Consider the following 27,215-nt stretch of genomic DNA (forward strand, 5'->3'; position numbering starts at 1 on the left):
CCTTTTGCTGGGGGCACCTCACTGAACACAAATTGAAAAGAAAAGTGCTGGGAAAAGCATCTGATTCCATTCTAGTAAAATGTAGCTTATTTAAGTGGTAAAAGGAGCATTTGTGGCTGTTCTACACATGATGGATTCTCCATTTGCAGTCTGTCTTTTCAGATGTATCCCCATAATATAGAACCATGGAATAGTTCTGGTTTTACAGATGAATGAAGGAGGTACAAATGTGTTTTCATTTTTTCAGAAGGTGATTAGTACTTTAGGATATGAACATTTTTACAGTCAGTGCTTTAAAAAATAAAAAGGATCTTCAGAGCTGTCATTCCATAAAGATCTTAATGGTGATGGGTTTTTTTTTTGTGGTGTATTTACAAAGAAAGAAGTAAAAAATTAACACAATTTATTGTCCTAACACTTCTTATATTCATCACTTAGATAAGTTCACCTATTTTATCACCATGTCACTGTTTTTTTTTTTCAATTAATATTAGAAATTGCTTTGTTTCTTTGGATTAGAGTTTAATAATTTAATGTAACTGCTCTTAGAAATGAATTGTAAATATAAATACAGGTTTTTAAGGATTTGTTATCTCAGCTAATTTTATTTTCTTACATAATCTGCTGTTAAATGGATTTGCAGCTTTTTGTTGCTTATGAAAGCCCAATTAACAGCTCTTTTGGAGTGTGTTTCAGTACTGCAGTGGTAAAAGACTTTGATCTTCATTGTTTTTATTACTAGATTATTTTTTAACAATTACATTTTTCTCTTCCCTCGGAAACAGCAAGTGCAAAGTTTCTTTAGCTTGGGAAAATCAGCTACAGGGCTTTGACATTTGCATGTTTGCACATTTCTGTTGGTATGGATAAATATTTATAATATGCCATGTAAATTAACATATTCTTCCTGCTGTAAATGCCACTTCTAACAGGAAATCCACACTCTTGCACAACATATATGGTGTCCTTGGTCTTCCTAGCTTGACACAATCCTCCAAGCTCGCCTTGTTTCCTTTACATTACAGTAGTGGACTCCAATGGGACAGAGTTTTGTCTTTCTTAATTATTTTACACAAGATTTTGCAGCCTGTGGATGTGTGTACATGGGTGGATGAGGCTCAACAGATCCCTCATCTTTGTCTGAGTTTTCTGTTCCAACAAAGAGAACAGTGCTGCACACTTGCACACAGATTCAAATATGAGCAGCTGTTTAAACCTTTAGCACGTTGCTCGTCCTCCCACAAGCCTCTCTCTGTAGCTGCCTGTTTTTGGTTTGCTCCTTAGCCATGCTTCAGGCATACCTGGCATCTACTGATTTTTTTCCTCTGCTCTTGTCCTTCTTTAAGAGTCCCTGACAGAGGGGCTGATGCAAACTGCAGCTCAGGCATCACAGTGGTCAGCCAGAAACTGTATTCATTAGCAAAGAACTGACACGTTCCCCGCTGGCCCTGGCACTCGATGAATGGTGCTGATCTGAAGTCTTCCAGGCAGCTTCCGGGTGACATAAGGGACTGTCCACCTCCCTGGTCACCAGATCCAGTGTGCTGCAAAGAACAAAGAGACAACTTGGTAACTGTACATGAAAAATAGGTAAATGATGTTCATCTGTCTTTTTTTTCCCCTGCTTGATTTTAACTGTGCTATTTTTTGTAATTTTAAATTGGAGTAAGCTTCTTCTGCTGGAGAAAATCTTGATTTGCTCTATAATAAATTAATCTCAAAGTCTAGAGCTGGCTCACTTAACTTTCAGGTATTTATCAAACTGAAGGAAGGAGTAGTCTGGGATGATTCAGAACGATGCTGTTATCCAAACTGCTGCAAATGTAACTTGAGGACGGCATTAAAAAAACCTGGAGCTCTAATTCTGAAAATTATGTCTTTGTACTTGAAAATCCCATTGTTTATTATAAACAAGAAGGCAAAACCTTTGTAATTTTAGGAAATGTGTATCTTAAGTCTCTGAGTACAGTTTATGTAGCTCCAGCCAGGTTCTGCAATTTGGAACTAACATTTGTCTTGTTTCTTGTGAATTTTCCTCTTTAATGTTTGCTAGACATTGAATAATTTACTTTTCAGAGCTGAATATCCTTAAACCTTTAGAATACAAAAGCTGGATGAAACAAACATATCTATGGAATCACGCACCCACTTTCTTACCATCAGAAAAGAGTATCCTATCCAAAGGCTCCTCCAGTTGGGTGGGCAGGGAGGAATGGACTGGTCCTGGCTGTGCAGTGCCACTGCCTGTGCGGGGGCCTCGCACACAGCACACCTGCTGATGTAGGGCTGGACCTCCTCCTCAGCCAGCGGCGCCGTGGGCAGCGGCGCGGCGCTGGACAGCCAGTAGGACTTGTCATTGCGGCTGGCGTAGTAACACACCTGGTTGATGTTGCAGTAGGCAAATGGCATGGTGCTAAACACAGGCAGGCAGGATCCTGCCAGACCTGGAAATAACAGCAAGTGATGCCAGTTACTGCACTTCCTAGGTAAGCTGAAAATGGTATTCTGGCCAATATTGCTACAAAACTATGTATTTTAGCAGGACTTAGGTAATCCACAGATGTTAAACGTCCCAAGCCCTTTACCAAAATGCCTTCATGAAAAGCAGAGACCTAATAAAAGTAAGTATCTTCCTTTGACCAGTAATATTTAATTGTGTCAATCTGATATTTAAACATGATGTAGTTTGTCACCATGAAAAACAGTTATGATAACAAATTTCTTAGCTGTGCCAACACTGAAAAATAAATTAGGCAAGAGGTGGTGGCTGGTTTAAAAGGAGATCAGCTATTTACAAACTCATTAGGAGCAGTGAGAAAGCAAATGACAATGCTGATAAATAGAAACATTTTTGTAAAGTATGACAAGCCGTTGCTAGCAGTGCATTAAGCTGAAATCTCAGCAGCTGTCCTTCTGCCTTCCAGAAAGGTTTTACAGACTCCCAAAGTGAAATAAAAGGATTGAGGGATTTTGCAGAGCCAATCCTGCAAAATTCTCATCAGGCAGACATCAGTGGGAACCAAGAAGTGACCAGTGCATACTTCTGTGGTGAACTTCTTCCAGAACTGAATTTAGAACAGTTTCATGATGGCCTATTTAGTCAGTAATAATCACTGCACAAACCTGCTGTGTGAAGTGTTACTTCTGTAATGCCCTCAAACCCAAATACCTTCATTAAAGACATGTGGCATTCTGTACAGAAGCCAGTTTTGTTTATCACTGATAATATTCCATTCAAGTACTAACGAAGGATCTGGAGCGGCCAGAGTAGGAAAAATGCCTGCAAAATCACACAGGAGATGAGGACTCTGTTTTCTCTGAATCTTATTTGCACTGCTGTTATGAGGCATTCTGTTAGTAACTGGCTCTCCTGGGGAATGCCAAACACACAATAGTGAAAACATTCTAAATCATCACTGCTGTTCTAAAAATAGCTCTTTTTATTGCTCTTTTAAACACTTCTTTTTTGTTCAGCTTATTGGGTCCTTGATCTTTCCTCCCCAGAGACTTCTCTGACTCTTGTATAACAAGTCAACAAGAATTTAAGAAATTTTTTCTGTGCAAACTGCCACCAATCAGTTCCTCAGGCAGTTTATTTAGACATCTAATTTTAGTCAGAATTGTACAAGACAGGGAAGAGATGACCCAAGACACCTAAAGGAGCTGTCTCTGGAAGAAATTTGGCTTTGGCTTTTCCAGAAAGTATTAGCTTCTGACTCTGAAAAGCATAGGATTCTGCTGTACACATGATGCATAATTTACTTGTAAAGCTTACTTATACTGCCCAACTGTACTTACCCAAGTTAACCAGCTCTTTCCCAAGCTGTATCTACAGTGGAAAAGGAGCAGATCCTCCAGGGAGTTATTTCAGAGTGGCCAAATGAGATTTCTGACCTAGGAAAATCTCTCCAGTGACTTCAAAGACAGCCTAAAATGAGCTGGGATAAGTGAAATAAACCACTCATCTCTCCAACTTCAAGTAAAAGTTACTCAGAAATACTTTTCCATTCAGCTGCAGAGCAGCAGAAAGCCATTTTAAATGGGTGACAATAGGGCAGCATAACCAAGTTCATTATCATCAGTGTAAATTAGTTATGAGTCCGTATAAAATAAGTAACTGACAGTTCTATAGCTTGCTCAATGTGACCTGTCTTTCCTCGTAGAGATAATACAATATTATCCCTTGGCTGGAGAGCAATTATGTACAATACATACCAAGATCTTGATTGTGGGCTTTCTCTTGTCCTTCCAGGTACAGCAGACTATAGCCAGTCCATAACTTTGGCATCCCCTGTGGGCAGAGTGGTTCTCTGTCTGACTGACTGTGCAGAACAAGCAAGAATCCACTTGCAGATCTAATTTGGGGGCCTGGTTGTCCTGGGACACCAGTCTGGCCAGGTGGACCTTGGAGAAAGGTAAAAGAAATTTACTTGTATAACATACAGTAAAAGTTCAGACCAGCTGTGTGTTAAACATTCAGTAAGAAGTTCCCAGTTGAATATACTACAACTTCAAGGCTGTCATAGGCAATAATGACACAAGTAGACTTCTGTTATCCTCCTTCTGGGAGAGAAATGAACTAGATTGCTACTGAATGCTTGGCACTTGGCTTTTCTATTGTGCCTCTGTCTTGTGCTGTATGGATTAAGAAATGAAGTGGGCAATGATTTCCCAGACTTACTCACTAGGATGAACAGAATGTCTGGACTGAATTTGAATCCTTGCAGTAACAGTCAATGCCCCTTGCTCACATAGGTATTAAACACTTAATTTTTTAGAGAGCAGTCACAGTTAAAATACAACTTTAATTACTGCCAGACTGTTACCCCATTAGCCCTGGCTCAGAGATGCATGCCTATTGATATATGCCATCTGAGCATAGGTGTTTAATTGTCTTTCTGCTAAACACTGAATGCTGAGATAAATTTTCTTCCAACAGGTCTTGTTATGAAATCATTCACAAATGTCACTGTCAGTGCTTGAACTGAGAGGGGGCAAGAGATGTCATGGAATCTCAGGCTAGAGGTGGCTGTATCCGTGGGGGAACTGGGGGAGCAGAGAGAAAACTGGGTCCCTGTATCATGTCATACATGTCTCCCCCAAAGTCCTGCTCCATTCTTACCTTGTGGCCCAGCATATCCTTGTTCTCCTCGGCTCCCTTGGTCCCCTGGTGGTCCAGGTGCCCCAGGTAACCCATCTTGACCTGGCAGGCCACATGATCCTTCTTCACCTTTTATGCCTAGATAAATACAAAGTATGTGCTTTTCCTTCACAGGGCTGCATTTAAGGTTCTGCATTGTACAAACACAAAGGGCCAGACAGAAAAATGGACACTGGGACAGGGAGGTGCAGAACTGCTTCTGCTGGAAGTTATCTTCACCACTTATTCACTCTGTGACTATAGCAGTAGCTCAGAGACATGATTTAGGAAGAGCAGCTCCTGATAAGGTTTTCCATCCTCTCCAGAGATCTTGTGTGATTTACAATTGAAATCAAAGCACTCCCCAACAAACATTATCATGCAAGCCTTGTGCAGAATTGCCATCAGGATTTGTACCATGGAATGAGCAATAACTCCTAAGGCAAGCCAAGCTGTTAGCTTTGAGAACCCCATTCAGCAAAGTCTTAGAATGCAAAGTGACCTCCCTTTGAGGTAATGGATGTATTGGAGTACTTAGAGATCAGGGAGGAACTGCAGAACTGGATATTTTCAGGCTCCTGATGGCATCACCTTTTTATATTCCTCACATGTTCATGCATTTTATACATTAGCAGGAAAGGTGTGGCTGTGACAGTAAAAGATACATCTCATGTAGGGTGCAGATAATGATGAGCCTGTTCACTGGCTACTTAAAACATAATCTGAATTGAACAAAGTAACACTTATCAGGTATTGTTGTACTTAGAAGTGGTTTTCTCCTTATGATAAACAGGTTTCAGATGAGGGTATTTCTCTGGCACCCAGCACAGTTGTTTCTCAGTAATGGTGTTTCATTCCTTGCATACTTTGCTATTTAACCTGCAGACTGAGTAATTCAAGGGTGTCTCACAACATTTAAACTTCCCCCTGTTGCTTTTCACTAAGAAAGTCTGAACCAGTCAAAAAAATTAACAGCTTTTCTATGTTGGTTGCAGAGTTACTCTGCCAAAGCTTAAGCACATTCAGGGGTTTTAATAAAATCCATTGCTTTCACCAGTAAAACTTCTAGTTTGCCTTCCAAGCCAGGAAAAAATTGGATTCTCCTACATTAATGAAGGAAAAAGCATTACTATTTCTTTATTTCTTTCATAAACCCACTACAAATATGCATATCACAGTATCACCTAGTTTTACAGAAACCCTTAATGATGTATACAATGGAAACACAGCTGTGTAACCCCAGAAACCCCTTTTAGCTGGCAAATCAACTAAGATACTAGAAAGTTAACTGAAAACTGTATTGTTTCCTTTCATGATAGGAATGACTGCTGCAGGGAATCTCTTGGGAGACAATCATGGATTTTTTTTTCTCTGGACAAACTGGATGTCCAGAGCAGCCAACAGAACAAACTTTGTTTTCCCAAGTAGGAAATACCTAGCCACACCAGGTGGCTGAAGACACTCTGCAGAGTACAGCCTATGCTGTGTTTCCATGAAGGTGGCCTCTCTTTTGGGATCACCAGTACCAGCATCACCCTGTTTTCTTTTAATCTGTCAGAAGAACATTTCAATCTTTCATCACTTCCTCTTAAGATCTCTTTGGTCAGTTTTCTTTGGGGGTAACTTTTTCATGTTCTAGCAGATAAAGACCTCTGCTGTAGCTACTTCTCTGACTTCAGTCCTTTTAGGGCTTTGGGATTCATTACTGCTAGATTTTAAAGCCTGCATATTTTAAACATCCTCCAGATAGGTCTAAACCACAGGGATGATTTGAGGCATTGTTTTATAATTCAGTGAGGAAAAAGGAAAAATACCACTTGAAGAACTCTTTTTTCCTCAACAGTGCCTTATGCTTTTGTCCTGCCTGGCCTAGGAAATGGGAATGCAGGGCAGGCAGGCTCAAACAGACTGGTTCAGCTACATTTATCCTCAGCATTAAGCAGCCCACTGTGTGTTTCTGGAGACTGTTAGTGTTTAAGGAGAAGAGAGAGGGTAAACATAGAGAAGTAACTCTGACACTGACCCTTTTCAACTTGTTGTCTAAATGGCTGAGAAGAACATCCAAGCCTTCAAAACATGAACTTACCTTGGGGTCCAGGGTGGCCTATTGGCCCTGGTAATCCTGCAGAGCCATCCTCTCCTCTTTGTCCTGCTTCCCCAGGAGGCCCTGGGATTTTAGGGCATGAATCATCTACTTTTCCTGGTTCACCAGGGTCACCTGGAATGTGTAATGGGAAAGTGAATTGCAAGACTGGCTAATAGCTCCTATGCAAAAACTCAAATGTTAGCTGATTTAGAGTATATTTTAAGTATTTTAAAATCTTGAATTATTGAGTCCTACTGTTTTTAATTTGAGTATTAACAGTGTGGCAAGCCAGTGTTAGCTAGTGTATGTTAGCTGATCTGTGATCTTTGCCCAGGTGGGCAAGAAGGCAAATGACATCCTGGCCTATGGGCCAGCAGGACCAGGGCAGTGACTGTTCCCCTGTGCTCAGCACTGGTGAGGCTGCACCTTGAATCCTGTATTCTGTTTTGGGCTTCTCCCAGAAAGACATTGAGGTGCTGGAGTGTGTCTAGAGTGAGGCAGTGGAGCTGGGAAGGGTCTGAAGCACAATTCTGGTGAGGAGCAGCTGAGGGAACTGAGGGTATTTAGTCTGGAGGAGAGTCAGGAGAGACCTTATTGCTCTATTACAGTTATTTGAAGGGAGCTTGTAGAGAGTCTTTTCTACCAAATAACAAGAGGAAATGGCCTTAAGTTTCCTCAAGGGAGAATTATACTGGAATTAGGAAATATGTCTTCATGGGAAGGGTTGTCAAGCCCTGGAACAGGCTGCCCAGGGAAGTGGTGGTGTCACCATCCCTGCAGGTATTGAGAAGATGTATAGATGGGGCACTTGGGAACATGGTGGAGAGGTGGCCTTGGCAGTGCTGGGTTAATGGTGGGATTTGATATCTTGAAGGTCTTTTCCAACTTAAACAATTTAAAGATTCTATGTTTCACATATTTTATGTCTTAATGTCTTTTAAGTCTTAATGTGCCCCAAACTGATCTGAGTTAAAGCCTAAAGTCTACCTACCCAGCTTCAGTGTAAACACCTTAGCACATGAAAATTTTGCAGTATTTTGCCTATTTTGGTTCTGCAAAATCATCAATAGGCAGGCCAAAAACACTGGCACATAGCAGCTATTTGAAGCAATTATAATACATAATAAAAAATAATAGTCACATTTTATATATTGGAAGTTACTGGCAGCTTTTGCCTGTTTGCATTTTGGATCAGCATTTAGTCAGATGGAGAGTTCAGTGTTTGTAGTAATCCTCAAGCTTTTGCTACGATTTTGGTTAGAAAGCACGTTGTATGAAAACCAAAAAAACCAAATAAGAACTAGAAACAATTGTTTAAGTCTAACTGACATCTTAGCATGAGAGTTCTCAACAGAGCATTCTCATGACATTGGTGCTGTTTATGTGAAATATGTATTAGAACTATGTCCTGCTAGCAGTACCTACTATTCCTAGAAACCACACCAAGGATACCTTCTAATAAGAGCTGAATGGTTCTATACATAAGGGACCTCCCATGAAAAGAACAATAATCAAAAGTCATTAACTTACCTATGAAACCTGAAGGATTTGAAAAATGGAAAGCAGATTGTGGCCATTGAGGTGCAGGTGGAAGCAAGTTTCAGGCATGTAAATTAGAGTAAAGAATGGAATGAGAACTGAAATCACTTACATGAGGTGACATTAGAAACAAATAGTTCAGAAATTTTTAATCAAATGAGAAATCATTTAAGTTGGCAACTGCAGGGGTCTTTTTTCTGAGATTGTTTTAATTATTTGCATGCAAATTAACATTAGTATGATTATATATGAATAGAGGAATCACAGTTACAGTTGAATGACTATGAGTAACAGGTTCCTGTTAAGTACCTGTGGGACCTCTGGGACCAGGTCTTCCTGGAAAACCTTGGTCTCCTGGTTGTCCTATAGCACCAGGTGGACCTTGTGGGCCATGGACCCCCATAGGACCTGGAAATAAAACCAAACAAAAGTAAAATGCAGTCTGGATACTTGAGTAACAAAAAATGCTTGGGAATCCTCAACTTTGTTGTGCCAAAGAAAGAAATACACATTTCTTCTTCTTTCCCTGGTCTGGATCTGACTTAAAATTTACAACTTTGTTCTTTTTGTAGAGATTGGAAGCGATTGGTGTAGATGGAATTTCTCTAGAGCGTGTGAAAGAAGCGAGTATGTAATTTCTGTTTTCAAACTAAAGAATCTTTTGAAAGCCCCAAGGTATTGATAGGTGGCAGATGTGAGACTCTGTTAGTTCAAACAACTGCATTTTCCATAGTTTCTCAAGACCTCTGAAGGGGGTCATGGTTTGCTTATCTGGCAAACTCAACTGTTTTATTGGACACAAGGCTCAGCCACAGGGGATGGGCATAAGTGCACACAGAAGTTAAAAACATCTCTGACCATACCCTTTGGGCCTTCTCTTCCTTGGCTCCCTGGAGGGCCTCTGGCTCCCTGTTGTCCTCGTGGCCCTGGATTACCTGGTGCCCCTTGCATGCCGCTATCACCTGGATCTCCTCGCACAAAGATAGTTTCTCCAGGGGGACCAGGATTCCCTGGATCACCTATGGAAAAGAACTTTATTCTTGCACAAAGCATAAACATCTAAAAATAACAATGTTAGGCTGGTGGGGTGTTTTTATTTTACTCTAGTGTGTGTTTTCTTTACGATGTAGGACAGCCTTTGCATGTTTCTGGTAATACTAGTACTAGCCTTTGTCCAAGGAAGACAATCTTAGGAATAGTTCCCAAAGTTATTTAACTTCTATGCAAGCAGAAGAGGCAGCAAGTTACTGGTACATTCATTGAAACACTGTTTCTCTAGATTTATGTATTATAGTTTCATTACTGAATTGCTTAATCTGGAGATCTGCTTTTTGTCCTTGCCCTGCTCATCTATGTGGTGTTCACTTCTCTGTGTATTCACTGAGGTAATGATGGCTTTCTTTATTCCCTATGCACTTCTATACATTGTTTCACAGACAGTAACCTCGTTATTCCTAATAGTCTCAGGGTTTTTTTTACATGATAAAAGTTGGTACTTTTAGTTTTAATACCTCTGATTCCATCTAAACCAGGTAATCCTTGATCCCCTGGAGGACCAGGGGAAGCACTATCAGGAGATCTTCCCATAGGTCCAGTGGGTCCAACAGGTCCTCTTCTACCTAAGGGATCACGTTTAAAAAAAAAAATCCGAGTTTTTTTTTTAGATTACAGACAAAAGTTAGTAACTAAAAGAATGCTGACATGAGAAGTCATGGAGGTAATATATGCTCCCATTTGTGTACCAAACATACCATTCCCCAGGCTAATGAGGCCATCTTGTCCAAGTGAAAATATCAGTTATCTTTTCAAATGTTTAATTCTTCCCATAAAATCTATGTAAACTGAAGAATACATCATCACGTTGGCCCATTGCCACAAATACCCACGTTTTCCTGAATTCCAACAAGGGAAGAAATGGTAACAATGTAAGGTGAGTGGGGACTATGAATCATTCTGCCTGAGTATTCACTGAGTGTTCATAGCAAAAGGGAGATTCCTAAAAAACCTCAGTGAACAAGATGAATTTACTAGCCTTAAATGCATGTTTTTCCCCTAATCCTTTATCTGTATTTTTACACAATAAAATATTTATGCCCTTTCTTGTGACAGGCAGGGTTGCAGGTTACTATCCTCGCTACAAAACTTTTGAACAGTTGCAGCTTGTTAACATGTGGGCTGCATTCTGTTGCCTTCTCTTTTCTACCAAAAACCAAATCTAGCTTCTTCAGTCTTGCTTTTGACCCCCTCTCCATTTAATTTCTGGTGAGTTTTCCCTTATTTGTCAAAGCTGGTCACAACCATCAGAGACCTTGCCGAACCTATGGCAAACAGTGTTAATACATCTCAGAATTAAACCTTCTCTTTTTTTCTCAACAGCACCATTCTGTTGACTCCTTCAGTTCACAAACTAGTAACCAATTAAGAAAAATAATTGTCTTCATCTTAGAATAAATCACCTCACCAGGTTTCACCTCCTGCTATTCTTATTCCATGTGTTATGTGACTGTGGCAAGGTCTGGCAGCATAAAGCTGATGTCACTTCTAATCACAGAATTGCTGAGGCTTGAGTGGGCTTCTGGAGATGTCCTAGACTAACCCTGCCCTCAAAGCAGGATCCACTAGAGCAGGTTGCCTCAGGCTCTGTCCAGCTGGGGTTCCAGTATCTCCTATGACAGACACTTCATAACATCTCCAGCAACCTGTTCCCATGTTCAGTTCCCTTCACAGGAAAAACAGAACTTTTCTTTATATTTAAGTAGAATGTCCTGTATGCCAATTTGTGACCATTCCCTCTTGTCCTGTCACTGGATATCACTATGAAGGAACTGTCTCCAGGTCCTTCCCACACACACATTACACACATTACACACATTAATAAACTCCCCCTGAGCCTTCTCTGCTGGAGCCAAAGCAATTCTCCCTCTCTTAGCCTCTCCTCATAGGACAGATGGTCCAGTCTCTTCATTTTCTCAGTGGCCCTTCCTCAAACACTTGCTTTTTCCCATTTCTGTGCAGTTCCTGTATCATCAAGCTCTAAAATAACCATTGCAATTTTGTGAAGCAGTTCTATCTTGCACTTAGAACAGCTGATAGATTTACTATCGTTCTGGGAGTGCCAGATCTTCTGCAGTCTTTTTCTTCAGGAATTTCTTCCCATTTGGCAACCCTACCTAGCAGTTCCCTGAGTCTATTCAAGTCCATAATTTTCTATTTTCATTCTTTCCTATAACATAAACCAGAAATTTTGTAGTCTCTGTATCTCTACGCAGGAAACATCAGCATGTTACAACAGAAGTGTTTTTAGGGGAAGAGTCTTCTGAATAATGTTCATATTAATCAGAGTAAGAACCTTTAGAAAAAGAAATTAAGTATGAGCTTAATTTCAACTCTGCAGAGCAGCACTTTGGAAAAAACCTTTTCTTACCTGGAAATCCTGGGAATCCCCTTTCTCCTGGGGGGCCTGGAATAGAAATACCAGGCCATCCAGGTTCACCTCTGTCTCCTTTTGGTCCAATTTCTCCTGAGTATCCTGGGGGCCCTGTCTCACTCTGACCTTTATAAAAAAACAATTATGTACATAAAGCTTTCAGTGAGTACAAATACAGATGTGCAGAACAGAAATACCAGTTGCAGATGTTCGTCCTTGCAAGGGCTGCCTAGTGCTGTTTTTCTGGTTCTCTCTTGGAACCTGGATAGAGCTTTGTTGAATCTGGCCCTAATTCATCACTTTCAAAGCAAGTAATCTTTTTGCTTGAATGCTCTTCTTCAGGGGTTATTTTATATGGTGTCACTGTTGTCTGTAACATGAAATGTAAACTGATTGGATGGTTTTAAATTTAATTTTCTATCAGCATATATTTGTAATCTTTGGATAGATTATAAGCATTGTTTTTTAATAGTGCTTCAAAAGCACTTTTTTAAAGTTGCAAATAAATCAGCATGAGTGAAATCCACGTTTCTCTTAAGTTTGAGGCACAACCCCATGGACTTTAAATGGAGCTGGGATTTCACAAGTCTCCTTTTAATTTGCTAGTTTTATCTTTTATATATGAAAAAACAAAGACTTGGCTCTCCTTTGAATCATCTGCTCTGCACTTTTTAATTTTATAAACAGCCTTGAAATGTTCCAACAGAGCTATGTGAGTAATGGAAGTTTGAAAGTTTTCCCCACAAATGGCAGGTGTGCCATTAAGCATACTGTAGATTCTGTTTGAAAGTTTAGTCTGAGCCTTAATGATACCTTCTGGGCAAGGAAAACATCAAAATAAAATGCACCTTTCCTTGCACATTCAATCAGGCAGGAGAAAACTTTCTCTCCCAGTTATTTCTCATCTTTACCTGGAGCTCCTGCAGAACCTTTTTGACCTTTTAGTCCATCCAAGCCATCCAGTCCAGGCAGTCCAGGAAGACCTGAGAGGTGTTACACAGGTATGACTGGGTACCCAACAATCCTCTAGAGTCACAATTAAAAATCAAGCCTTTTTTTTATCATCTGACAACACATACTGGATCAAGATGGAGTATTTGCTTAATTTGATTACTGGCAAGTGCAGATGAGGTCACACTACAGTGCAGTCTTTTTGGAAAGGCAAGAGTGAAAAGTTTAGAAATAGCAGTCATAATACAGTTTCACATCAAAGCAATCAGAAAGCACAACTTTTAATCCTTTAGGTACTTCCATCCTGCAGCTAGCAGATTATGGGCTAATCTATAGAGAACCTTGTGTCTGTGGCTGGGCTGCTACTGCTACATGTAGTTGCTACTCCAAAGTTCACTGTACTACCACTTCATGGCCACTGATGGGGATGCAGACACTACCTAGGATAGCTGTAAAGCTGGAACTTCTTTACAGCTTTTTTTCAAAACAGAACTGCAATTTAACCCAACTGCACCAAAAAGAGGCTAAATTTCCACCTGGCTTTTTTTCTCTGGCCCTGAAGATTTCACACAGAAAACTATGCTTTTTTGCATCACTTTATTACTAAAGTTCTTTGAACTGAGCAGCACAAAATCTTTGAAGACAATCTATAATTGAAACCTCTGGTGATACATGGTAGTATATAGAGCAGCTCTGTGACTAGTGATGTTCACTAGCACTGGCTGAGTGTTTGTAATAGACAGAACTTTTGCTTTATAATTTGTGCTTTTTAAAAATTGCTTAAACACAATAAATAAAACCATAGATGGCACTTCTTAATCAATTTTTTAAAAAATTGAGTTAATCTAAGGTTGTGTTTGTTGTTTGCAGTCGAGGGTAAAAATATCTCCATGTCATCAGTGATTTTTAGTTCTAGGTTATATAAACTATCAAATGTGAGAACAAACACTTCCTCAATACACACAGCAGTCTGTCACCTGTGATAGCAACAAGTCTGGCAAAACTGATGGGTCATTTGTGACAGGTTTCAAAGAGGTTTCAGAGACAGGAACAGACTTGGGATGCCTCTTGCTCCAGAGGGGTACGCTGATCATCAAGGAGCTGAATGATACTGTCAGTGCTGTTTCTGTCTCTGTTCCACTTCTGCTGCTCATCTCTGCCTCCTTTCCTTCCCCATTAATTCCCCTCCCTGCCCTGCAGGATTCCCAGTCCACTTGCAGTAGGTTTTTCCCACAAGTCTGAATTATCTGCCTGTCTCTTTTCCTCTGGCTCCTTCCTGGCACAGACGATGTAGGTTCTCTGTTGGGTGCCTGTGCTTGATCCTAGCATGTCCTGCAGCTCACCAACATGCCATGGATCCAGAGCAGGGATCTTGGGAGGATTTATTGCTCTACTTAAGCACATATGAATGGATATATTTCTTAAAGTTTATAAACTGGTCAAATTTGGCAAGGATGAATTGCTCTAGGAACAGCAACACAAATTCCCTTCATCAACTGCTTCACCTGCCAAATTTAAGTGTCCCTAGTTCAAAGATGGGTCATCTGAAAATGAAAGAATAAAAAAAGCTCTAGAATTCTCTAGCAGGCACACCAAAAATTAGAATCATATAGCTTTGTTCTCAGAAACTGTTGAATTATTTTAGTTAAAATTTAACAAAGGATGAATTGAAAAAAAAAATCCAGTGTGTAGCAAACACCAGTCTGGAAAAATTCTAAATCCAGAAAATTGTTTGAAAACCTGCAAAACATTGATAATGTACTCTCTGTGTAGTCCATAATATGGGACACTAGTAATCCAACCTGTAATATCTTCTGTGGCCTTAATTAACTGTTCTTTAACTTTTCATGACATTCTAACTTTTATTCCTGCTTTCTGTAGCCTTCTTGTGGTTTGGATATGTTCCCATTCTAAAATTTTTGTAAGAGTTGCTTTTGGGGAATTTAACAGTGGTATTTTAAAATTATTAAGAACTCCTAACTAATTTTGGCCCCCTGGTCACCATTTTAAACTTTTTTTGATCTTTGGCTCATTCAGGCAAGATTGATAGCTTGGTTTTACTTGCTTTCCAGGGAATTTCTGACACATTTGCCAACAATCCATTATAATATCAGCACTTGTAATTCTAGATTTTTGGATTGCTATGGTCCCATATTTCTAGGTACAGCTGAATTGGCTGACCTGAGCATGAACCACTGTTTCTGTGTTGTACAGCCCAATTCAGCTCCTACTCACACAAGTCCTCCTGGTGATGGTCTGAGTATTACTTGCTCCATCAAGGATTATTCACACAAATAAGGCTTGCCAGGTTAAGCCCCTAACTAGTAAAACTACTGTAATAGAGAAAATGGGATTATGCTTTGACAGATGATTTTTAACTTTTTTTTTTTTTTTTTTTTTTTTTTTTTTTTTTTTTTTTTTTTTTTTTCTTTTTTTAAATCTAGAACTTCTTTAAAATCTAAAAGTTCAGGTACAAGACCTTTAATGTAACTGAGAACCAATGAGACTAACGAGGTCATGTACTTAGCTATGAATTATCCATTTAATTTCTAATGCTTGCACCAGCACTTGTTGAAAACAAGTTGAAAACAGCACCATGATCTGTATATCCAGTTGAATTGGAATACAAATACCAGTCAGTTTTCATTACTGGATATAGTTTCAAAGGTATTAACCTTCTTTTCAGCTATGCTGGCAGTATAAAATCCTCAGCTTAGCACGCAACTCAGTCCCTAATTAATTGCCATTTTGGACTGAACTTTTCCCTCTGCAGGACATGTGTGCATGACTTGGGATAACTTCTGCACAGTATAGTAAAGAAGTCTTGTGGCAAGAAGGAAAGAGCCCATCAATTATGAAGAAGTTTTTAGCAGAAGAATGCTTTTTTTATTTTTTTGACCCCTTTCAGACATCCCTGCCACTGCAGATCTCTGCCTTTGTTACAGCAAATATTGTGTGCAACGCTGAAATGTTCTCTTGCACATTATGTACCAGCAGGGAATCTGTCATGACAGTTTAAATCAGCACTGCTTATTTACTGCAAGCAATCATAAATTGTTTCCATTTTTCATTTGGATTTTCAGTAATTTGTAAGAAACCTTCTCAATTTGTCCTTGAGCTGAATTTGAAAAAGTGGATCTATTGTCCTTTCTAACCAAATTTCTTAGCCCCAAGTGTTACTTTACTGTGGTTTCTGTACGTAGGTCACTAATCTTCTTCCTATTTGGGAACTGGTTATGACAGACACAGGATGGATTCTGAGCTGATAATTTTCTTTATGGAATATTAATAAATTAAAATTTAAATTCTAAGCATAGTAAAAGTTAATAATGTTCTCCAACAAAAAACAATTGTATAGATGAATTGAATTCAATCTAAACACAACAGTAATTAGGATTTGGAGGAATACTTCTCTGCTAAATACTCCAAAATCAGACAAGCAGCAAGAAAACCAACATTAAAATGCAACTCAAGTTATCACAATTTATTTAAAAAAATTTGGAAAACAAAGCTGTCATAGCAGCCTGCTGGGTTTATAGAGTAACAGTGGCACTCCATGGTGAAAATGTAGAACACAGCATAACTGAAGTGAAACAACTGAATTACTGCAAACTCCTTTTTCTTTCCTAAAATTCTGCTATTGGTTACATCAGCTAAGCCAGACTCTGTTTCTACTTTCCTCCTTACTCATTTTAGATTGTAGCCCAATTTTCCTAAGTAGCATTTATGTTACTTCTTAAAGGTAATGAGCACTGGGTTAAGTCTTCTAACAGTTTAAGAGACCAAAGAGTCCAAATCACAGTCACAGGCCATTTCCATTTTCACTACTGAAAGAGCATTTATGTCTGGTACTGTCATATTACCACTAGAATGGCACTTGATATTCTGTTTACCTTTTCTGCCTTGGGATCCAGGCAACCCTTGCAAACCTGGAGGTCCCAAAATTCCAGGTTTCCCATCTTCTCCACGTTCTCCTGGCAATCCTTGAGGACCTGTAGCTCCTGAGAGTGAAAGAAACCCCTATGAATATGCAATTCTATTATACTGTTGATTTTTCCCCCATGCTATGCTGTGTTAACAGCAGTGAAGGTGCTTGGGGATGTAGGAAGAATTAATGGGTCTTGCTCTCTGAGACTGAGCAGACAATTGCTGCTATAGGTACAGAAATAACTTTCAATGCCCCCCTTCATATGATCTCTGATTTCTCCAGCCTCCTCACAGAGATGCCTCAACTGCCTTCTCCAGTATCAAATCTCTTTTGAGCTATTCCATGGCACTGTTTTTCAAACTTTGGCATTACCTGGCAATCCAGGTGGCCCTGGATATCCAGGGTCACCCTTGGATCCTGGTCTTCCAGGCTGTCCTTGGATACCTGGTAAACCCTTCTCCCCTGGAAATCCACTAAATCCTTAAAGGAAAAAAAAAAAAAAAAGCAAACTCAAATGAATGGCTCAAATGGACAGGGAGCAGAGCTCCCTCTGCTAACAAAACTTAGAGAAAATAAATTAAGTCCAATTTTGTCTTCAATGAGACAGAGGTACCTGGCAATCCTGGATCTCCTGGAGGCCCTTTCCGACCGTGCGTGCCAAGCAGAGGAGTTGGGTCGCCTCTCTTGCCTGTTGAGATACAATGGCTTCCATTTTATACAAGCCTCCTTTCCATCCACAAAAGCAAAGCTGGACACTTTTTTAAGATCACGAAAGTCATTAATAGATATAAATAGCTATAGAAGGGACTAAGAGAACACAAAATGAAAATTGCTTTGGCACATGCAAATTATGACAGTTCACTTTGATTGCATTTTCTCTTATTTGATTTGAAAAAATTTCCATATCCATAAGAATGGATTTGTACATGGTTTTGATAGAATTTTTAAGTTCTATAAAATTTGACAGGAATCTATCTTCTGAATTAGCAATACCTACTTTTAAAGGAACAAGCTGTAAAAGAATATACTGAAATGCAACTTCTACCTTCAGGTAAATAAGACTTGTTTCTAATTACATTCATGTTTTATGGGAAAACAGGACAGAAGTGAAAATAATTTTCTAGTGAGTCTTCACCATCTATCCCACATATATCCTAACAATATTGCTCTTTTCAGAGCATATCTATATAAAGTCATTACCTTTACATCCTTTGGGGCCAATCAGTCCTGGATATCCAGGGTTTCCTGGTAAGCCAACATCACCCTGATTTTTTTTTTTTTAAAAACAAAATAAAAATGTTTGACATAGGATAAGTGTAGCAGGAATGATCTGCAGGAGCATTTGGCTCTCTAGCAAAACTGTATCTTAAGCTCAATAAAAAAAATTTTGTCTTTGTTACATGTCTAACACTGGCCACCAACAAGAAACTGTAGGTTATACTTACTAATAATTTTGAATTTGTGCTTTTATAGCTTATTCTCATTCTTGGCTCAAACAGCTTAATTTCCCCACAGATGGCTTGAATAATTTGCTTTAAAAGGTACCATAAAATATATCTTCAATATTGTTGTATGTTACCCAAAATTTACTATAAACATTAACCAGAAATATTGTGATGTCACAATAAAAATGTAGATTTCCCTGTTTTTCCTTTTGAATAATGATCTTTAATCAGTAAATAATTTTAATTAAACAAACCGAGTAAAAGTATGTCCCTTTACCAAGAAAACAACTGTGCTTTTTCCTTCATGTAATTTCACTGTCTACCTCCCCAGCATATGAGAAGTGAAGAATTATACCTTGCATGGAATGTTTGTGTGGTTTTGTCTATTTGTTCTTGAGCAACACTGCTTGCCTGGATTCTACTTGGGCAAAGAAGACTTGCTTTGTCTTGTCTGATGCCTTGGTCACTTGACACAGCAGGATATGAAGAAGCATCTGCCTATTAACTGCATAATTGTGCTGCTGCTGTTATGATCTCTTTGGTAAGTGGTTTGTCAATCTGTTTTTAAGGTTAATCTTAAAGACTTGATTGTGCATCTGTTTTTTGCCCCCCTATTTAGTGTAGTGAGCCTGGACTTCAACCACGTGACAAAGCACTACATCAGAACAACCAGCTAAGAGAGATCCTTTCTTAACTCCAGCCACAGCTCCTGCTGAAATGTAACTAAGGCACAGAGGTGTTTCATTAGGGAATTTACAGTTCCTATTACACTGGCTCTCTCTTCCCAGAGGGAACATCTAATGGGTGAGTACAATACAAGCACCCTTTGTCTTATTTCTTAAAGACAGGAGATAAGTGCAAAGTCTAGGACACTTCACTACCACTCTGTTTACCTGGTCACCTGGTTCTCCTTGAAAACCTGTAATTCCTTGAAGGCCCTTTGGTCCAGGCAAACCCCGTGATCCTGGAAACCCCATCACTCCAGTGTCACCTTGGTCACCTGGCAATCCTGGAACACCATTCTTCCCTGGAAATCCTCGTGTCCCTCTGAAACCAGTATTGCCTTTTTCACCTGAAGTTGATTGCAGAACAAGATAATGACCAATCAAATCAAGCCAGTGTTTGACACTAATTTTTAATATGGTAATGCTTTCACTCTTGGTGTACTGCCTTAGTGATAATCCAAAGAAACTATACAGCCAGTTTAGGAATCTGTAAACGTGGTATGATGGCTGGATGTTACTGCAGCCCTGAGTCCACACTGTGAAAACCACCAGTGATTTATGTCAGAGGAATGTGTGTGTATGCAGGGCTTTCATTTATGAACATACCTCTTTCACCTCTCAGTCCATGGTCACCAGGAAACCCTGGGTCCCCCATTTGTCCTTTCTCAAGACGGAGGTTGATGTAGCCGCTGTCTCCTGGAGGCCCCCTCTCACCTTGGAAGTAACATATGGCATGTAAATATATCCTCACGAGTGACATGTCCTGAAAATCACTTTGAGTGGTGACTTTCCTAATAGAGAAAGCCTTCAAATACTTTGTGTAGTTCTCAGTTTTTCCAGCAGTCTCACTGCTGACAGAATTTGCAATCCTTCCCTTGCTTTTTTGTTAATTCAGTCATAACCCAGGTGATATTAAATCAGAAGAAGGATTGTGAAATTAGGAAGGACACCAATTTTGAACTGCCTGTGATTGCACATGATTATTCTCTTTCCTATAAAAAATTAAACCAATTTTTAACACAGTAGTAACAAAACTAATCATAGCAGCAATATAGCTACAAAGTAAAGTGGATTTTTACAAACCTTTTATTCCCATATCTCCACATTCTCCACTAGGCCCAGGTAGACCCATTCTTCCTTCTTCACCTTTTACACCAAAGATTCCCATTGGGCCTTGTATTCCTGGGAGTCCTGGGAATCCTTGGGGTCCCTGAATGCCTTTGCTTCCTGGTAATATGAAACGCTTTATTTACATGTTAAGTTGCTTATACTGTTGCTGTCATATTCTAAGGAGTAGTATAAAGCAAAAGCAGGATGTTCAGAAGTACTTCTTAGGAAATCAGCAGAACTAGAGAGCCAATAGTTGGAGCATGGCTTCATGCCATGGTCAAATCTCTCTTGAAAGCCAGATTCCACTGAAGCAAATTAACTTCTCCTACCTGCAGTCAGCCCCTGGAGATTTAGGCTACCCTTACTCCTAAAGCAGTTATCTCCATCACACCACCAGACCTTACATGTGGCTACTGGATTATGGGGGCTTCATTCTGCTCCCTGTCTCTGCCCTCCAGCTCAGGAGGCTGGAACCCAGAGGGTACCATGGGCTGGCCATTAAAGACTGAGGCAAAGAAGGCATTAAGTACCTCAGCCTTTTCCTCATCCTTGGTCACTATGTTTCCCCCTCCTCCCATCCAATAAAGGATGGAGATTCTCCTTACCCGTCCTTTTGCTGCTAATGTATTTATAGAAGTATTTTTGTTGTCTTTTACAACAGTAGCCAGATTGAGTTCTGGCTGCACTTTGGGCCTTTTGATTTTCTCCCCCCATAACCCTAAGACACCCTTGTCCTCCTGAGTTGCCTGTCCCTTCTTCCAAACTTCATACACTCTCCCTTTTTTCCTGAGTTCAGCTAAAACTCTGCTCAGCTCAGCTGCTTGTCTTCCCTGCTGGCTCGCCTTTTAGTGCATGGGATGGCCTGTTCCCATGCCTTAAAAATTTCCTTCTTGAAGAATGTTCAGCTTTCCTGGACTCATTTGCCCCTCAAGACTGCCACCCAAAGGATTCTGTTAACCCTAAATATATTCCTCTTATTATAGCATATTACAACCTATTACAAATAGCTAGGAAATAATATATAGAAATACATTAGTGTTGTAAAACAACTAAAGTACCACCATGTACTAAGATGCATCAAACTATATTCACCTCTTCATTTTTATCATAAGGGAAACAACAAGGGATGGTTCTGTGGTTATTGACTTTACCCTGCTGCAGTCTTATTCTCGAAGCTGGAAAGGGAGGTGGGTGCAAAGTAGTTCCTAACCTTAACAGCAGTAAAAAGGGCTCCTCTACAAGAGAACTTATAGGTGAGGTGGTCTGCAGGATATTTAACATACCTGTTTCTCCAGGGAAGCCAATGGGTCCTTTATTGCCTGGAAGTCCTGGGGGACCTCGTGAGCCTGGAGGACCTGGGAGACCTCGTGAGCCCAAAGAGCCTTTGAGACCTTTGATTCCAGGCGGCCCAGCCAGGCCCCTGTCTCCCCTCTGACCTTTAAAGCCTGGTAAGCCTGAGAAAGAGAGCTTTAATCTATGTATGTAAATGCAGGCAAAAGTTAAGCAATTGTGTATAAAAAGTAGAAAATGATAGATTTGGTATAAATTTGAAGATCATCAGACATAGCAAAATAAGTTGAAATCTTTACTATGCTGGAGTCCTGGCCCTGCCTAGATTTTTCAATTGGAATGTTTGTTTTCTTGTATTTCTTTAGTGACAGACAATATAGTATAATGTGAAAAATACCTACTAATTTGTAAATACTTTTGATAGATGTGTCTCCTAGCACTTCCTAAATAATACTTCCATTGAAAAATAAGAAAGATAAAAGGATCACAGTAATGACAGGAGCTCAGTTAAGATACTCAGGACAACAGATAGGAGACAACTCTTTGTTTATTACTTATAGTGAACCCACTGTGATTTGGCCAGTTAAGGAACAGCATGGGAAGGGAAGTTGGGATGCACCCGAGATGCACAGTCTACATTCCTTGAGTTTAAAGAAATGTGCAAAACATAATGTACACCCCCCAGTAGCCCCCACAGAAACATTTGTCATGCCAGCCACAAAAATGATGTGATGAAATCTGTCAGAAAACATGTGCAAATCTTAGAGCTGTGAGGCAACCTGCTGGCTGTTGTGTACCTTGAAGTCCTGGCAGTCCCATGACACCTCTGAGTCCAGGTGGTCCTGGTAAGCCTGGGACACATGGTGAGCCAGGGAAGCCTGGACAGCCTGGTGCTCCTACATCACCTTCTGGGCCTCTAAAACCTTTGGCACCTGGAAATCCTGGGGTGCCAGGTTGTCCTGGGGAAAAAAACACTTTTAATTCCATTACTCACTGTCCCTCAAAATTCCTAGTTTTAATTTTGAAATGTACATGTTTGGTTACTGTAGTATTTTACTTATCCACTAGTCTTTGCATAGTTTGTGAAAAGCGATGCTTTTCTGCAATTTAGAATTGGCTGTTGTGGAGAACTACTTTCTTTAAGTATCAAATACAAATTCAACCCTCATCTATAGGTACAGGAGGCAGTTTCTGATGTGTAGGAGCAGAATGGGAGTAGCTCACTGGCCTGCACTAGGTGCACAGTGCTGGCTTAGTTCTACAGGTGTTCCCTGCACTGGAGGATGGGGGTATCTGCTTAGGGCCAGGCAAAAGAAACACCCATAAAAGGAAACAGCTATATCCTCTATGGGATGGGAAGAATGTGGTGCTGTGGAGACATCACTGCAGCAAACAGCAAAATGTAAATGCAAAAACAGGGAGTACTGTTCACAGTCACCATTATGGATCTGGGTGAGAGAAGTTTTCTCTGAATCAGGAGCACTTTGCTCAGATTTTGTCCTTTGAACATGTAGAAGTGTTTCATAGAAACTGGCCCATACCTTGAAGTCCAGGAATGCCTGGATTACCCCTTGCTCCCTGTGCACCAGGGGGTCCTGGCAGTCCCCTGTTGCCTGGGATTCCTGGAGGGCCATAAGTGGTGTCACCTGGAAGACCTTTCTGACCGTCTATGCCAGGTGGACCTGGAAGGCCATGTTTGCCATCAATTGTAGATCCTCTTTCACCTTCATCACCAGGATCACCAGCTGTGCCTCGAAAGCCTGTAGGTATGATTTTTAAATTCAAATAAAGCTTAATTAATGCAGGAGGTGTTCAGGGTTTTTTGTTCTGTTCCCATCCCCCAAACTGTGGAATATTTTAGTCCAAATTTAGCCAGATTTAAATTGTCACCTTGAAAAGAAAAATATAACCATAAATTAAATTTTATGTTTCTTATTTATAGCTAATGACACATTAAGATTGAAGGAAGTAATTTCTGTGGGAAGTGACAGGGGTTTTCTTTGGGGCAGCATCTGTCTTGACTACTGTCAGTCTTGTCCAGTTTGGACACACTGGACACTGAACTATTCATTTCAATTCCATTCTACTTTACCCTGCCCTACGCTACCTTTCCCTACATATATGCATAACAACTTGACCAGCAACTCTCCCAAATTAGGAAAAGCACAATTTACCTTCTGGTCCAGGGATTCCTGCTCCAGGCCTTCCTCGATAGCCTTTTTGCCCATCAAAGCCAGTTGGTCCAGGATGCCCAGGAAGTCCTTTTAAACCCTTCTGTCCTGGAAATAAAAAGGAAATACATAGAAAGGCTGTAAATAGTGTAGCATTTTAGGACAGCCTCTTTTCTTTAATTAGCAACTTAAAACTTCATTTCAGTAGAAATCAAAAATTCTCCTATGTATAAACTTACCTTGAATACCTTTAAAACCAGGGGGACCTGGATTTCCAGGATATGGTGATGTAATGCAGACAGTTTCACCTGAGGCAAGAGGGAGAAGAAACTGGTCTATTTGATTTTAGATTAACTGGAGTCTGAACACTTACTGTAATATTTCTGGGGAACTACCCAACCAACGTGAAAACATGCAGTGACTGTTTATGCAGATTGTTATTAAAATATCTTTTTCTTGATGCTTCCTATAGAAGATTGGTAATATTTCAAATTTTTGTAATACAGTTGTATTTTTTAAAGACAGAGTTTTTTAAAATTGTCATGGCAATTTGTTTTACAATACTCTCTATTGCAAGAAAGAAACAATATTTTAATTTCAATTCTGTCTACAGTTATCAGCGTAGATTTTTTTTTTGCTAAGCATTTTTTATAACCAAAAGCCAAGCCAAGCTTTAAGTATAAATTGTGTTTTCCTATAAATAAGTATTGTTTTCACCCTAAATGAATAACACTAAATGTATATACATAGACAGACAAATAGAATAATTCATTAATATAATATATAATACATATTAAACCATAATGGACACTACCAAACATCCAAACATGTATTTTGTTATTTCATTCTTAACATAAACATTCAAAATTACCTTTCTGGCCTTTTGGACCAGGTGGCCCAACATTACCCATATCACCAAAGTCTCCGGGGCTACCTCTGGCTCCTGGAGACCCAGGAAGTCCCAAACCAGGCAATCCCATCTGGCCTTTTACTCCAGGAGTTCCTGGGAGCCCAGGGAATCCTTTATCACCTGGAACTGCTACTCCAGAATCGCCCTGAAATAAAAATACTTGATAAGAAGTAACAAGAGCTAATTTCTCTCCTCTCTTTGATTATGGAAAAGCACGTTAGAGAATTACCTGGAGAAACACTTTCACAAGGGAAAGACTACATGGGTGACATTAGTATTTTTAAATATTCAAAGGCAATAGGACCAAAGGGGTCCATGTATTTTTTGTTTCCTGACCCCATAATATTGGCACACAGTATATGCAGAAATTATGATCAGGAATGCCAAAATAAACAGTAATACTTACGTGAAACTAATTTTTTAATGGATAAAAACTTTCATAACTTTTCATAAGATAGTAAGTTAATTGAAATGGAAAAAGTCTGGGGAAGTCAAACATACCTCCGCTCCTTTTTCCCCTGGCAATCCTAGTTCCCCATCTCTGCCATCAAGACCTCTTTGGCCTGGAAATCCTTGAAGCCCAGTAGGTCCTCTTTCACCTTTTAATCCTTAAAACATTTTTTGGGAAAAAAATTTTAGGAGGAGGAGTTATTTCTGCTTCAGGAAATGCTGGGTAACCATTGATCCTATCTTCACGATACTTCCCAGTCCTTGAATTCACATTCCTTGGGCATTTTAAGCTTAGGAAAGCAGTTTGTAGTTGGATACAACTTGGTCTCTCCATAAAAGACATGCTCACAGGCACCACAGGAACATGGCTTTTGTCCATGCTATACACAGAGTTAAAAGGTCACAGATTTATTCTTGATTTCAGTGAAGTCAGGATATAGCAGTGCCATATGATGCAGAATATTCGCTTCAATAATCCCCTAAGGTTTTTGGTTTCCCCCCCGCCATGGATTTCTCTTGCACAATATTTATGAAAAAGTAACTTCTGCATCAAGAACAGCAAAACTGTTTTAACACAAAGACTCATTCTGCTGTGTCAAGAAATCCTTTGCAAATAGAAGCAAATGTTTTCCCCTGCTCCAACATCTGTAAAAAACCCACAGGCATCCAAAGCTAAGCTAACTTTTTATAAACAATAAGAAGGACAATCTTTTGTGAATAACTATTTTAGCCTTTCTAACTAAGCTTTGCCATCAGATTGCTGTAATTTATTGTTCTCTGTTTCTTTTGCTTTTGCAAATCATAACCATAACTGTGGAGAGGTTTTGATCTATTTAATTACAATAATTCCAGTTGTGCAACTGGTGGTCTATTGTTTCTCTTCAATGCCTGGTCAAGAGTAATTTTTAGAAATGGGAAAGGAATCTGAATAGTCATTCAGACTGAGGTTTTCCCAAGCAGGATGTTGGTGGCCTAATTTGAGATAACAGCTATGATGTTGGTATATGACACCTCAGGAGGAGTTGTCTGTTTGATAATATTTCTTCATGATTTCACAGTATTTGTATTCTGCTTAGTCTTTGCTGTACAGATCTCTGGGAGACCCCCAATTATCCACTGCATGACATGGAAAGTCATTTGTTGGCATTAATAACATGCTGTTAAAACTGTTTTATGGCTCAAATATAGAGAAAAACCTCACAAAACACTGTGTTGATCTTGTGTTTAGCAAGAAGAGATGGTACTAAGAGAGCAGTTTAGATATATATGCCCTCTAGGTTTCAGTAACTTAGTGAGCTAATGGATTTAGTAAATTCATAGTTTTTTCACACTTTTGCTTAGGCATTGTATAAGAAAACAGAAAGGTTAATGGTAAAATGTGTTTACCTTTTATTTTAACTCTTCCAGGATCTCCCTTCTCTCCTTTTTCCCCATGCTGTCCAGCAAAACCAGGAGTCCCCTTATCATTGACAAAGAAAAGAGTTGTCTGTTATTTCCAGCAAGGAATCAAAGTGGGAATTTAAGTGAAAATTAGATATCTATCTCTTGCATGGTTTCCCAAAAAAAAGACCAATTAAAGTCCAATTAAAAGGACACACTTGTCTCCTTTGACGGTCAAAAAGAAGAATGTGAATGGCACATGGCCTTTCCAGCCTGCCTCTGCCACATGCACAGACACAAAACTGCAAGAAATTGTAATGCTGGAAGCACTGGGCCCATGGCTGCACAGACATGGGACTGCAAACATAAGAATATCGAGACAAATGATTCATTAACTCTTCCCACTGCAGACTTCAACCCACAATCCACTGAGGAAGGGAATCTCTGGAGGGTGGTGACTGCTGGATGAAGCTGTCCTCCCAGAAGAGAACACAGCAGGAGGTAAGTGATGCTTTTTTTTCTGAATGAAAACCCAAAAAGTCACCAATAAAAAATTTCATGTGGTTAGGTTCATTATGTTCTTGGATAAATATATGGCTCAACAGGTTTAGAGGTGAAAGGAAAAACTTTTCTATATTTTTATGCTGATTTTTGCTTTCAGCT

The 27,215-nt window shown here is 39.6% G+C and overlaps 1 protein-coding gene across 1 annotated transcript in view; it reads right to left on the bottom strand.

Moving 5' to 3' along the window:
• Positions 1-360: 360 nt before the first annotated feature.
• COL4A4 (collagen type IV alpha 4 chain) overlaps positions 361-27,215 on the bottom strand; it is a 56,620-nt gene continuing 29,765 nt past the window's right edge. Inside the window, exons 22-47 of the mRNA XM_056499263.1 lie at positions 26,559-26,631; positions 25,224-25,330; positions 24,684-24,867; positions 24,052-24,120; positions 23,816-23,920; positions 23,183-23,401; positions 22,439-22,600; positions 21,635-21,805; positions 20,325-20,468; positions 19,848-19,955; positions 19,410-19,588; positions 18,272-18,335; positions 17,685-17,759; positions 17,444-17,551; positions 17,037-17,144; positions 13,104-13,175; positions 12,190-12,318; positions 10,277-10,384; positions 9,629-9,784; positions 9,075-9,173; positions 8,757-8,765; positions 7,227-7,358; positions 5,123-5,239; positions 4,216-4,404; positions 2,158-2,444; positions 361-1,544 (exon numbers count right to left, since the gene is read on the bottom strand). Of these exons, the coding sequence (XP_056355238.1) occupies positions 1,281-1,544; positions 2,158-2,444; positions 4,216-4,404; positions 5,123-5,239; positions 7,227-7,358; positions 8,757-8,765; positions 9,075-9,173; positions 9,629-9,784; positions 10,277-10,384; positions 12,190-12,318; positions 13,104-13,175; positions 17,037-17,144; positions 17,444-17,551; positions 17,685-17,759; positions 18,272-18,335; positions 19,410-19,588; positions 19,848-19,955; positions 20,325-20,468; positions 21,635-21,805; positions 22,439-22,600; positions 23,183-23,401; positions 23,816-23,920; positions 24,052-24,120; positions 24,684-24,867; positions 25,224-25,330; positions 26,559-26,631 (3,438 nt within the window). The 3' untranslated portion in view covers positions 361-1,280. The remainder of the gene's footprint in view (positions 1,545-2,157; positions 2,445-4,215; positions 4,405-5,122; positions 5,240-7,226; positions 7,359-8,756; positions 8,766-9,074; positions 9,174-9,628; positions 9,785-10,276; positions 10,385-12,189; positions 12,319-13,103; positions 13,176-17,036; positions 17,145-17,443; positions 17,552-17,684; positions 17,760-18,271; positions 18,336-19,409; positions 19,589-19,847; positions 19,956-20,324; positions 20,469-21,634; positions 21,806-22,438; positions 22,601-23,182; positions 23,402-23,815; positions 23,921-24,051; positions 24,121-24,683; positions 24,868-25,223; positions 25,331-26,558; positions 26,632-27,215) is intronic.

Source organism: Oenanthe melanoleuca, chromosome 9 (genome assembly GCF_029582105.1).
Source record: "Oenanthe melanoleuca isolate GR-GAL-2019-014 chromosome 9, OMel1.0, whole genome shotgun sequence".
Classification (NCBI taxonomy): Eukaryota; Metazoa; Chordata; class Aves; order Passeriformes; family Muscicapidae; genus Oenanthe; species Oenanthe melanoleuca.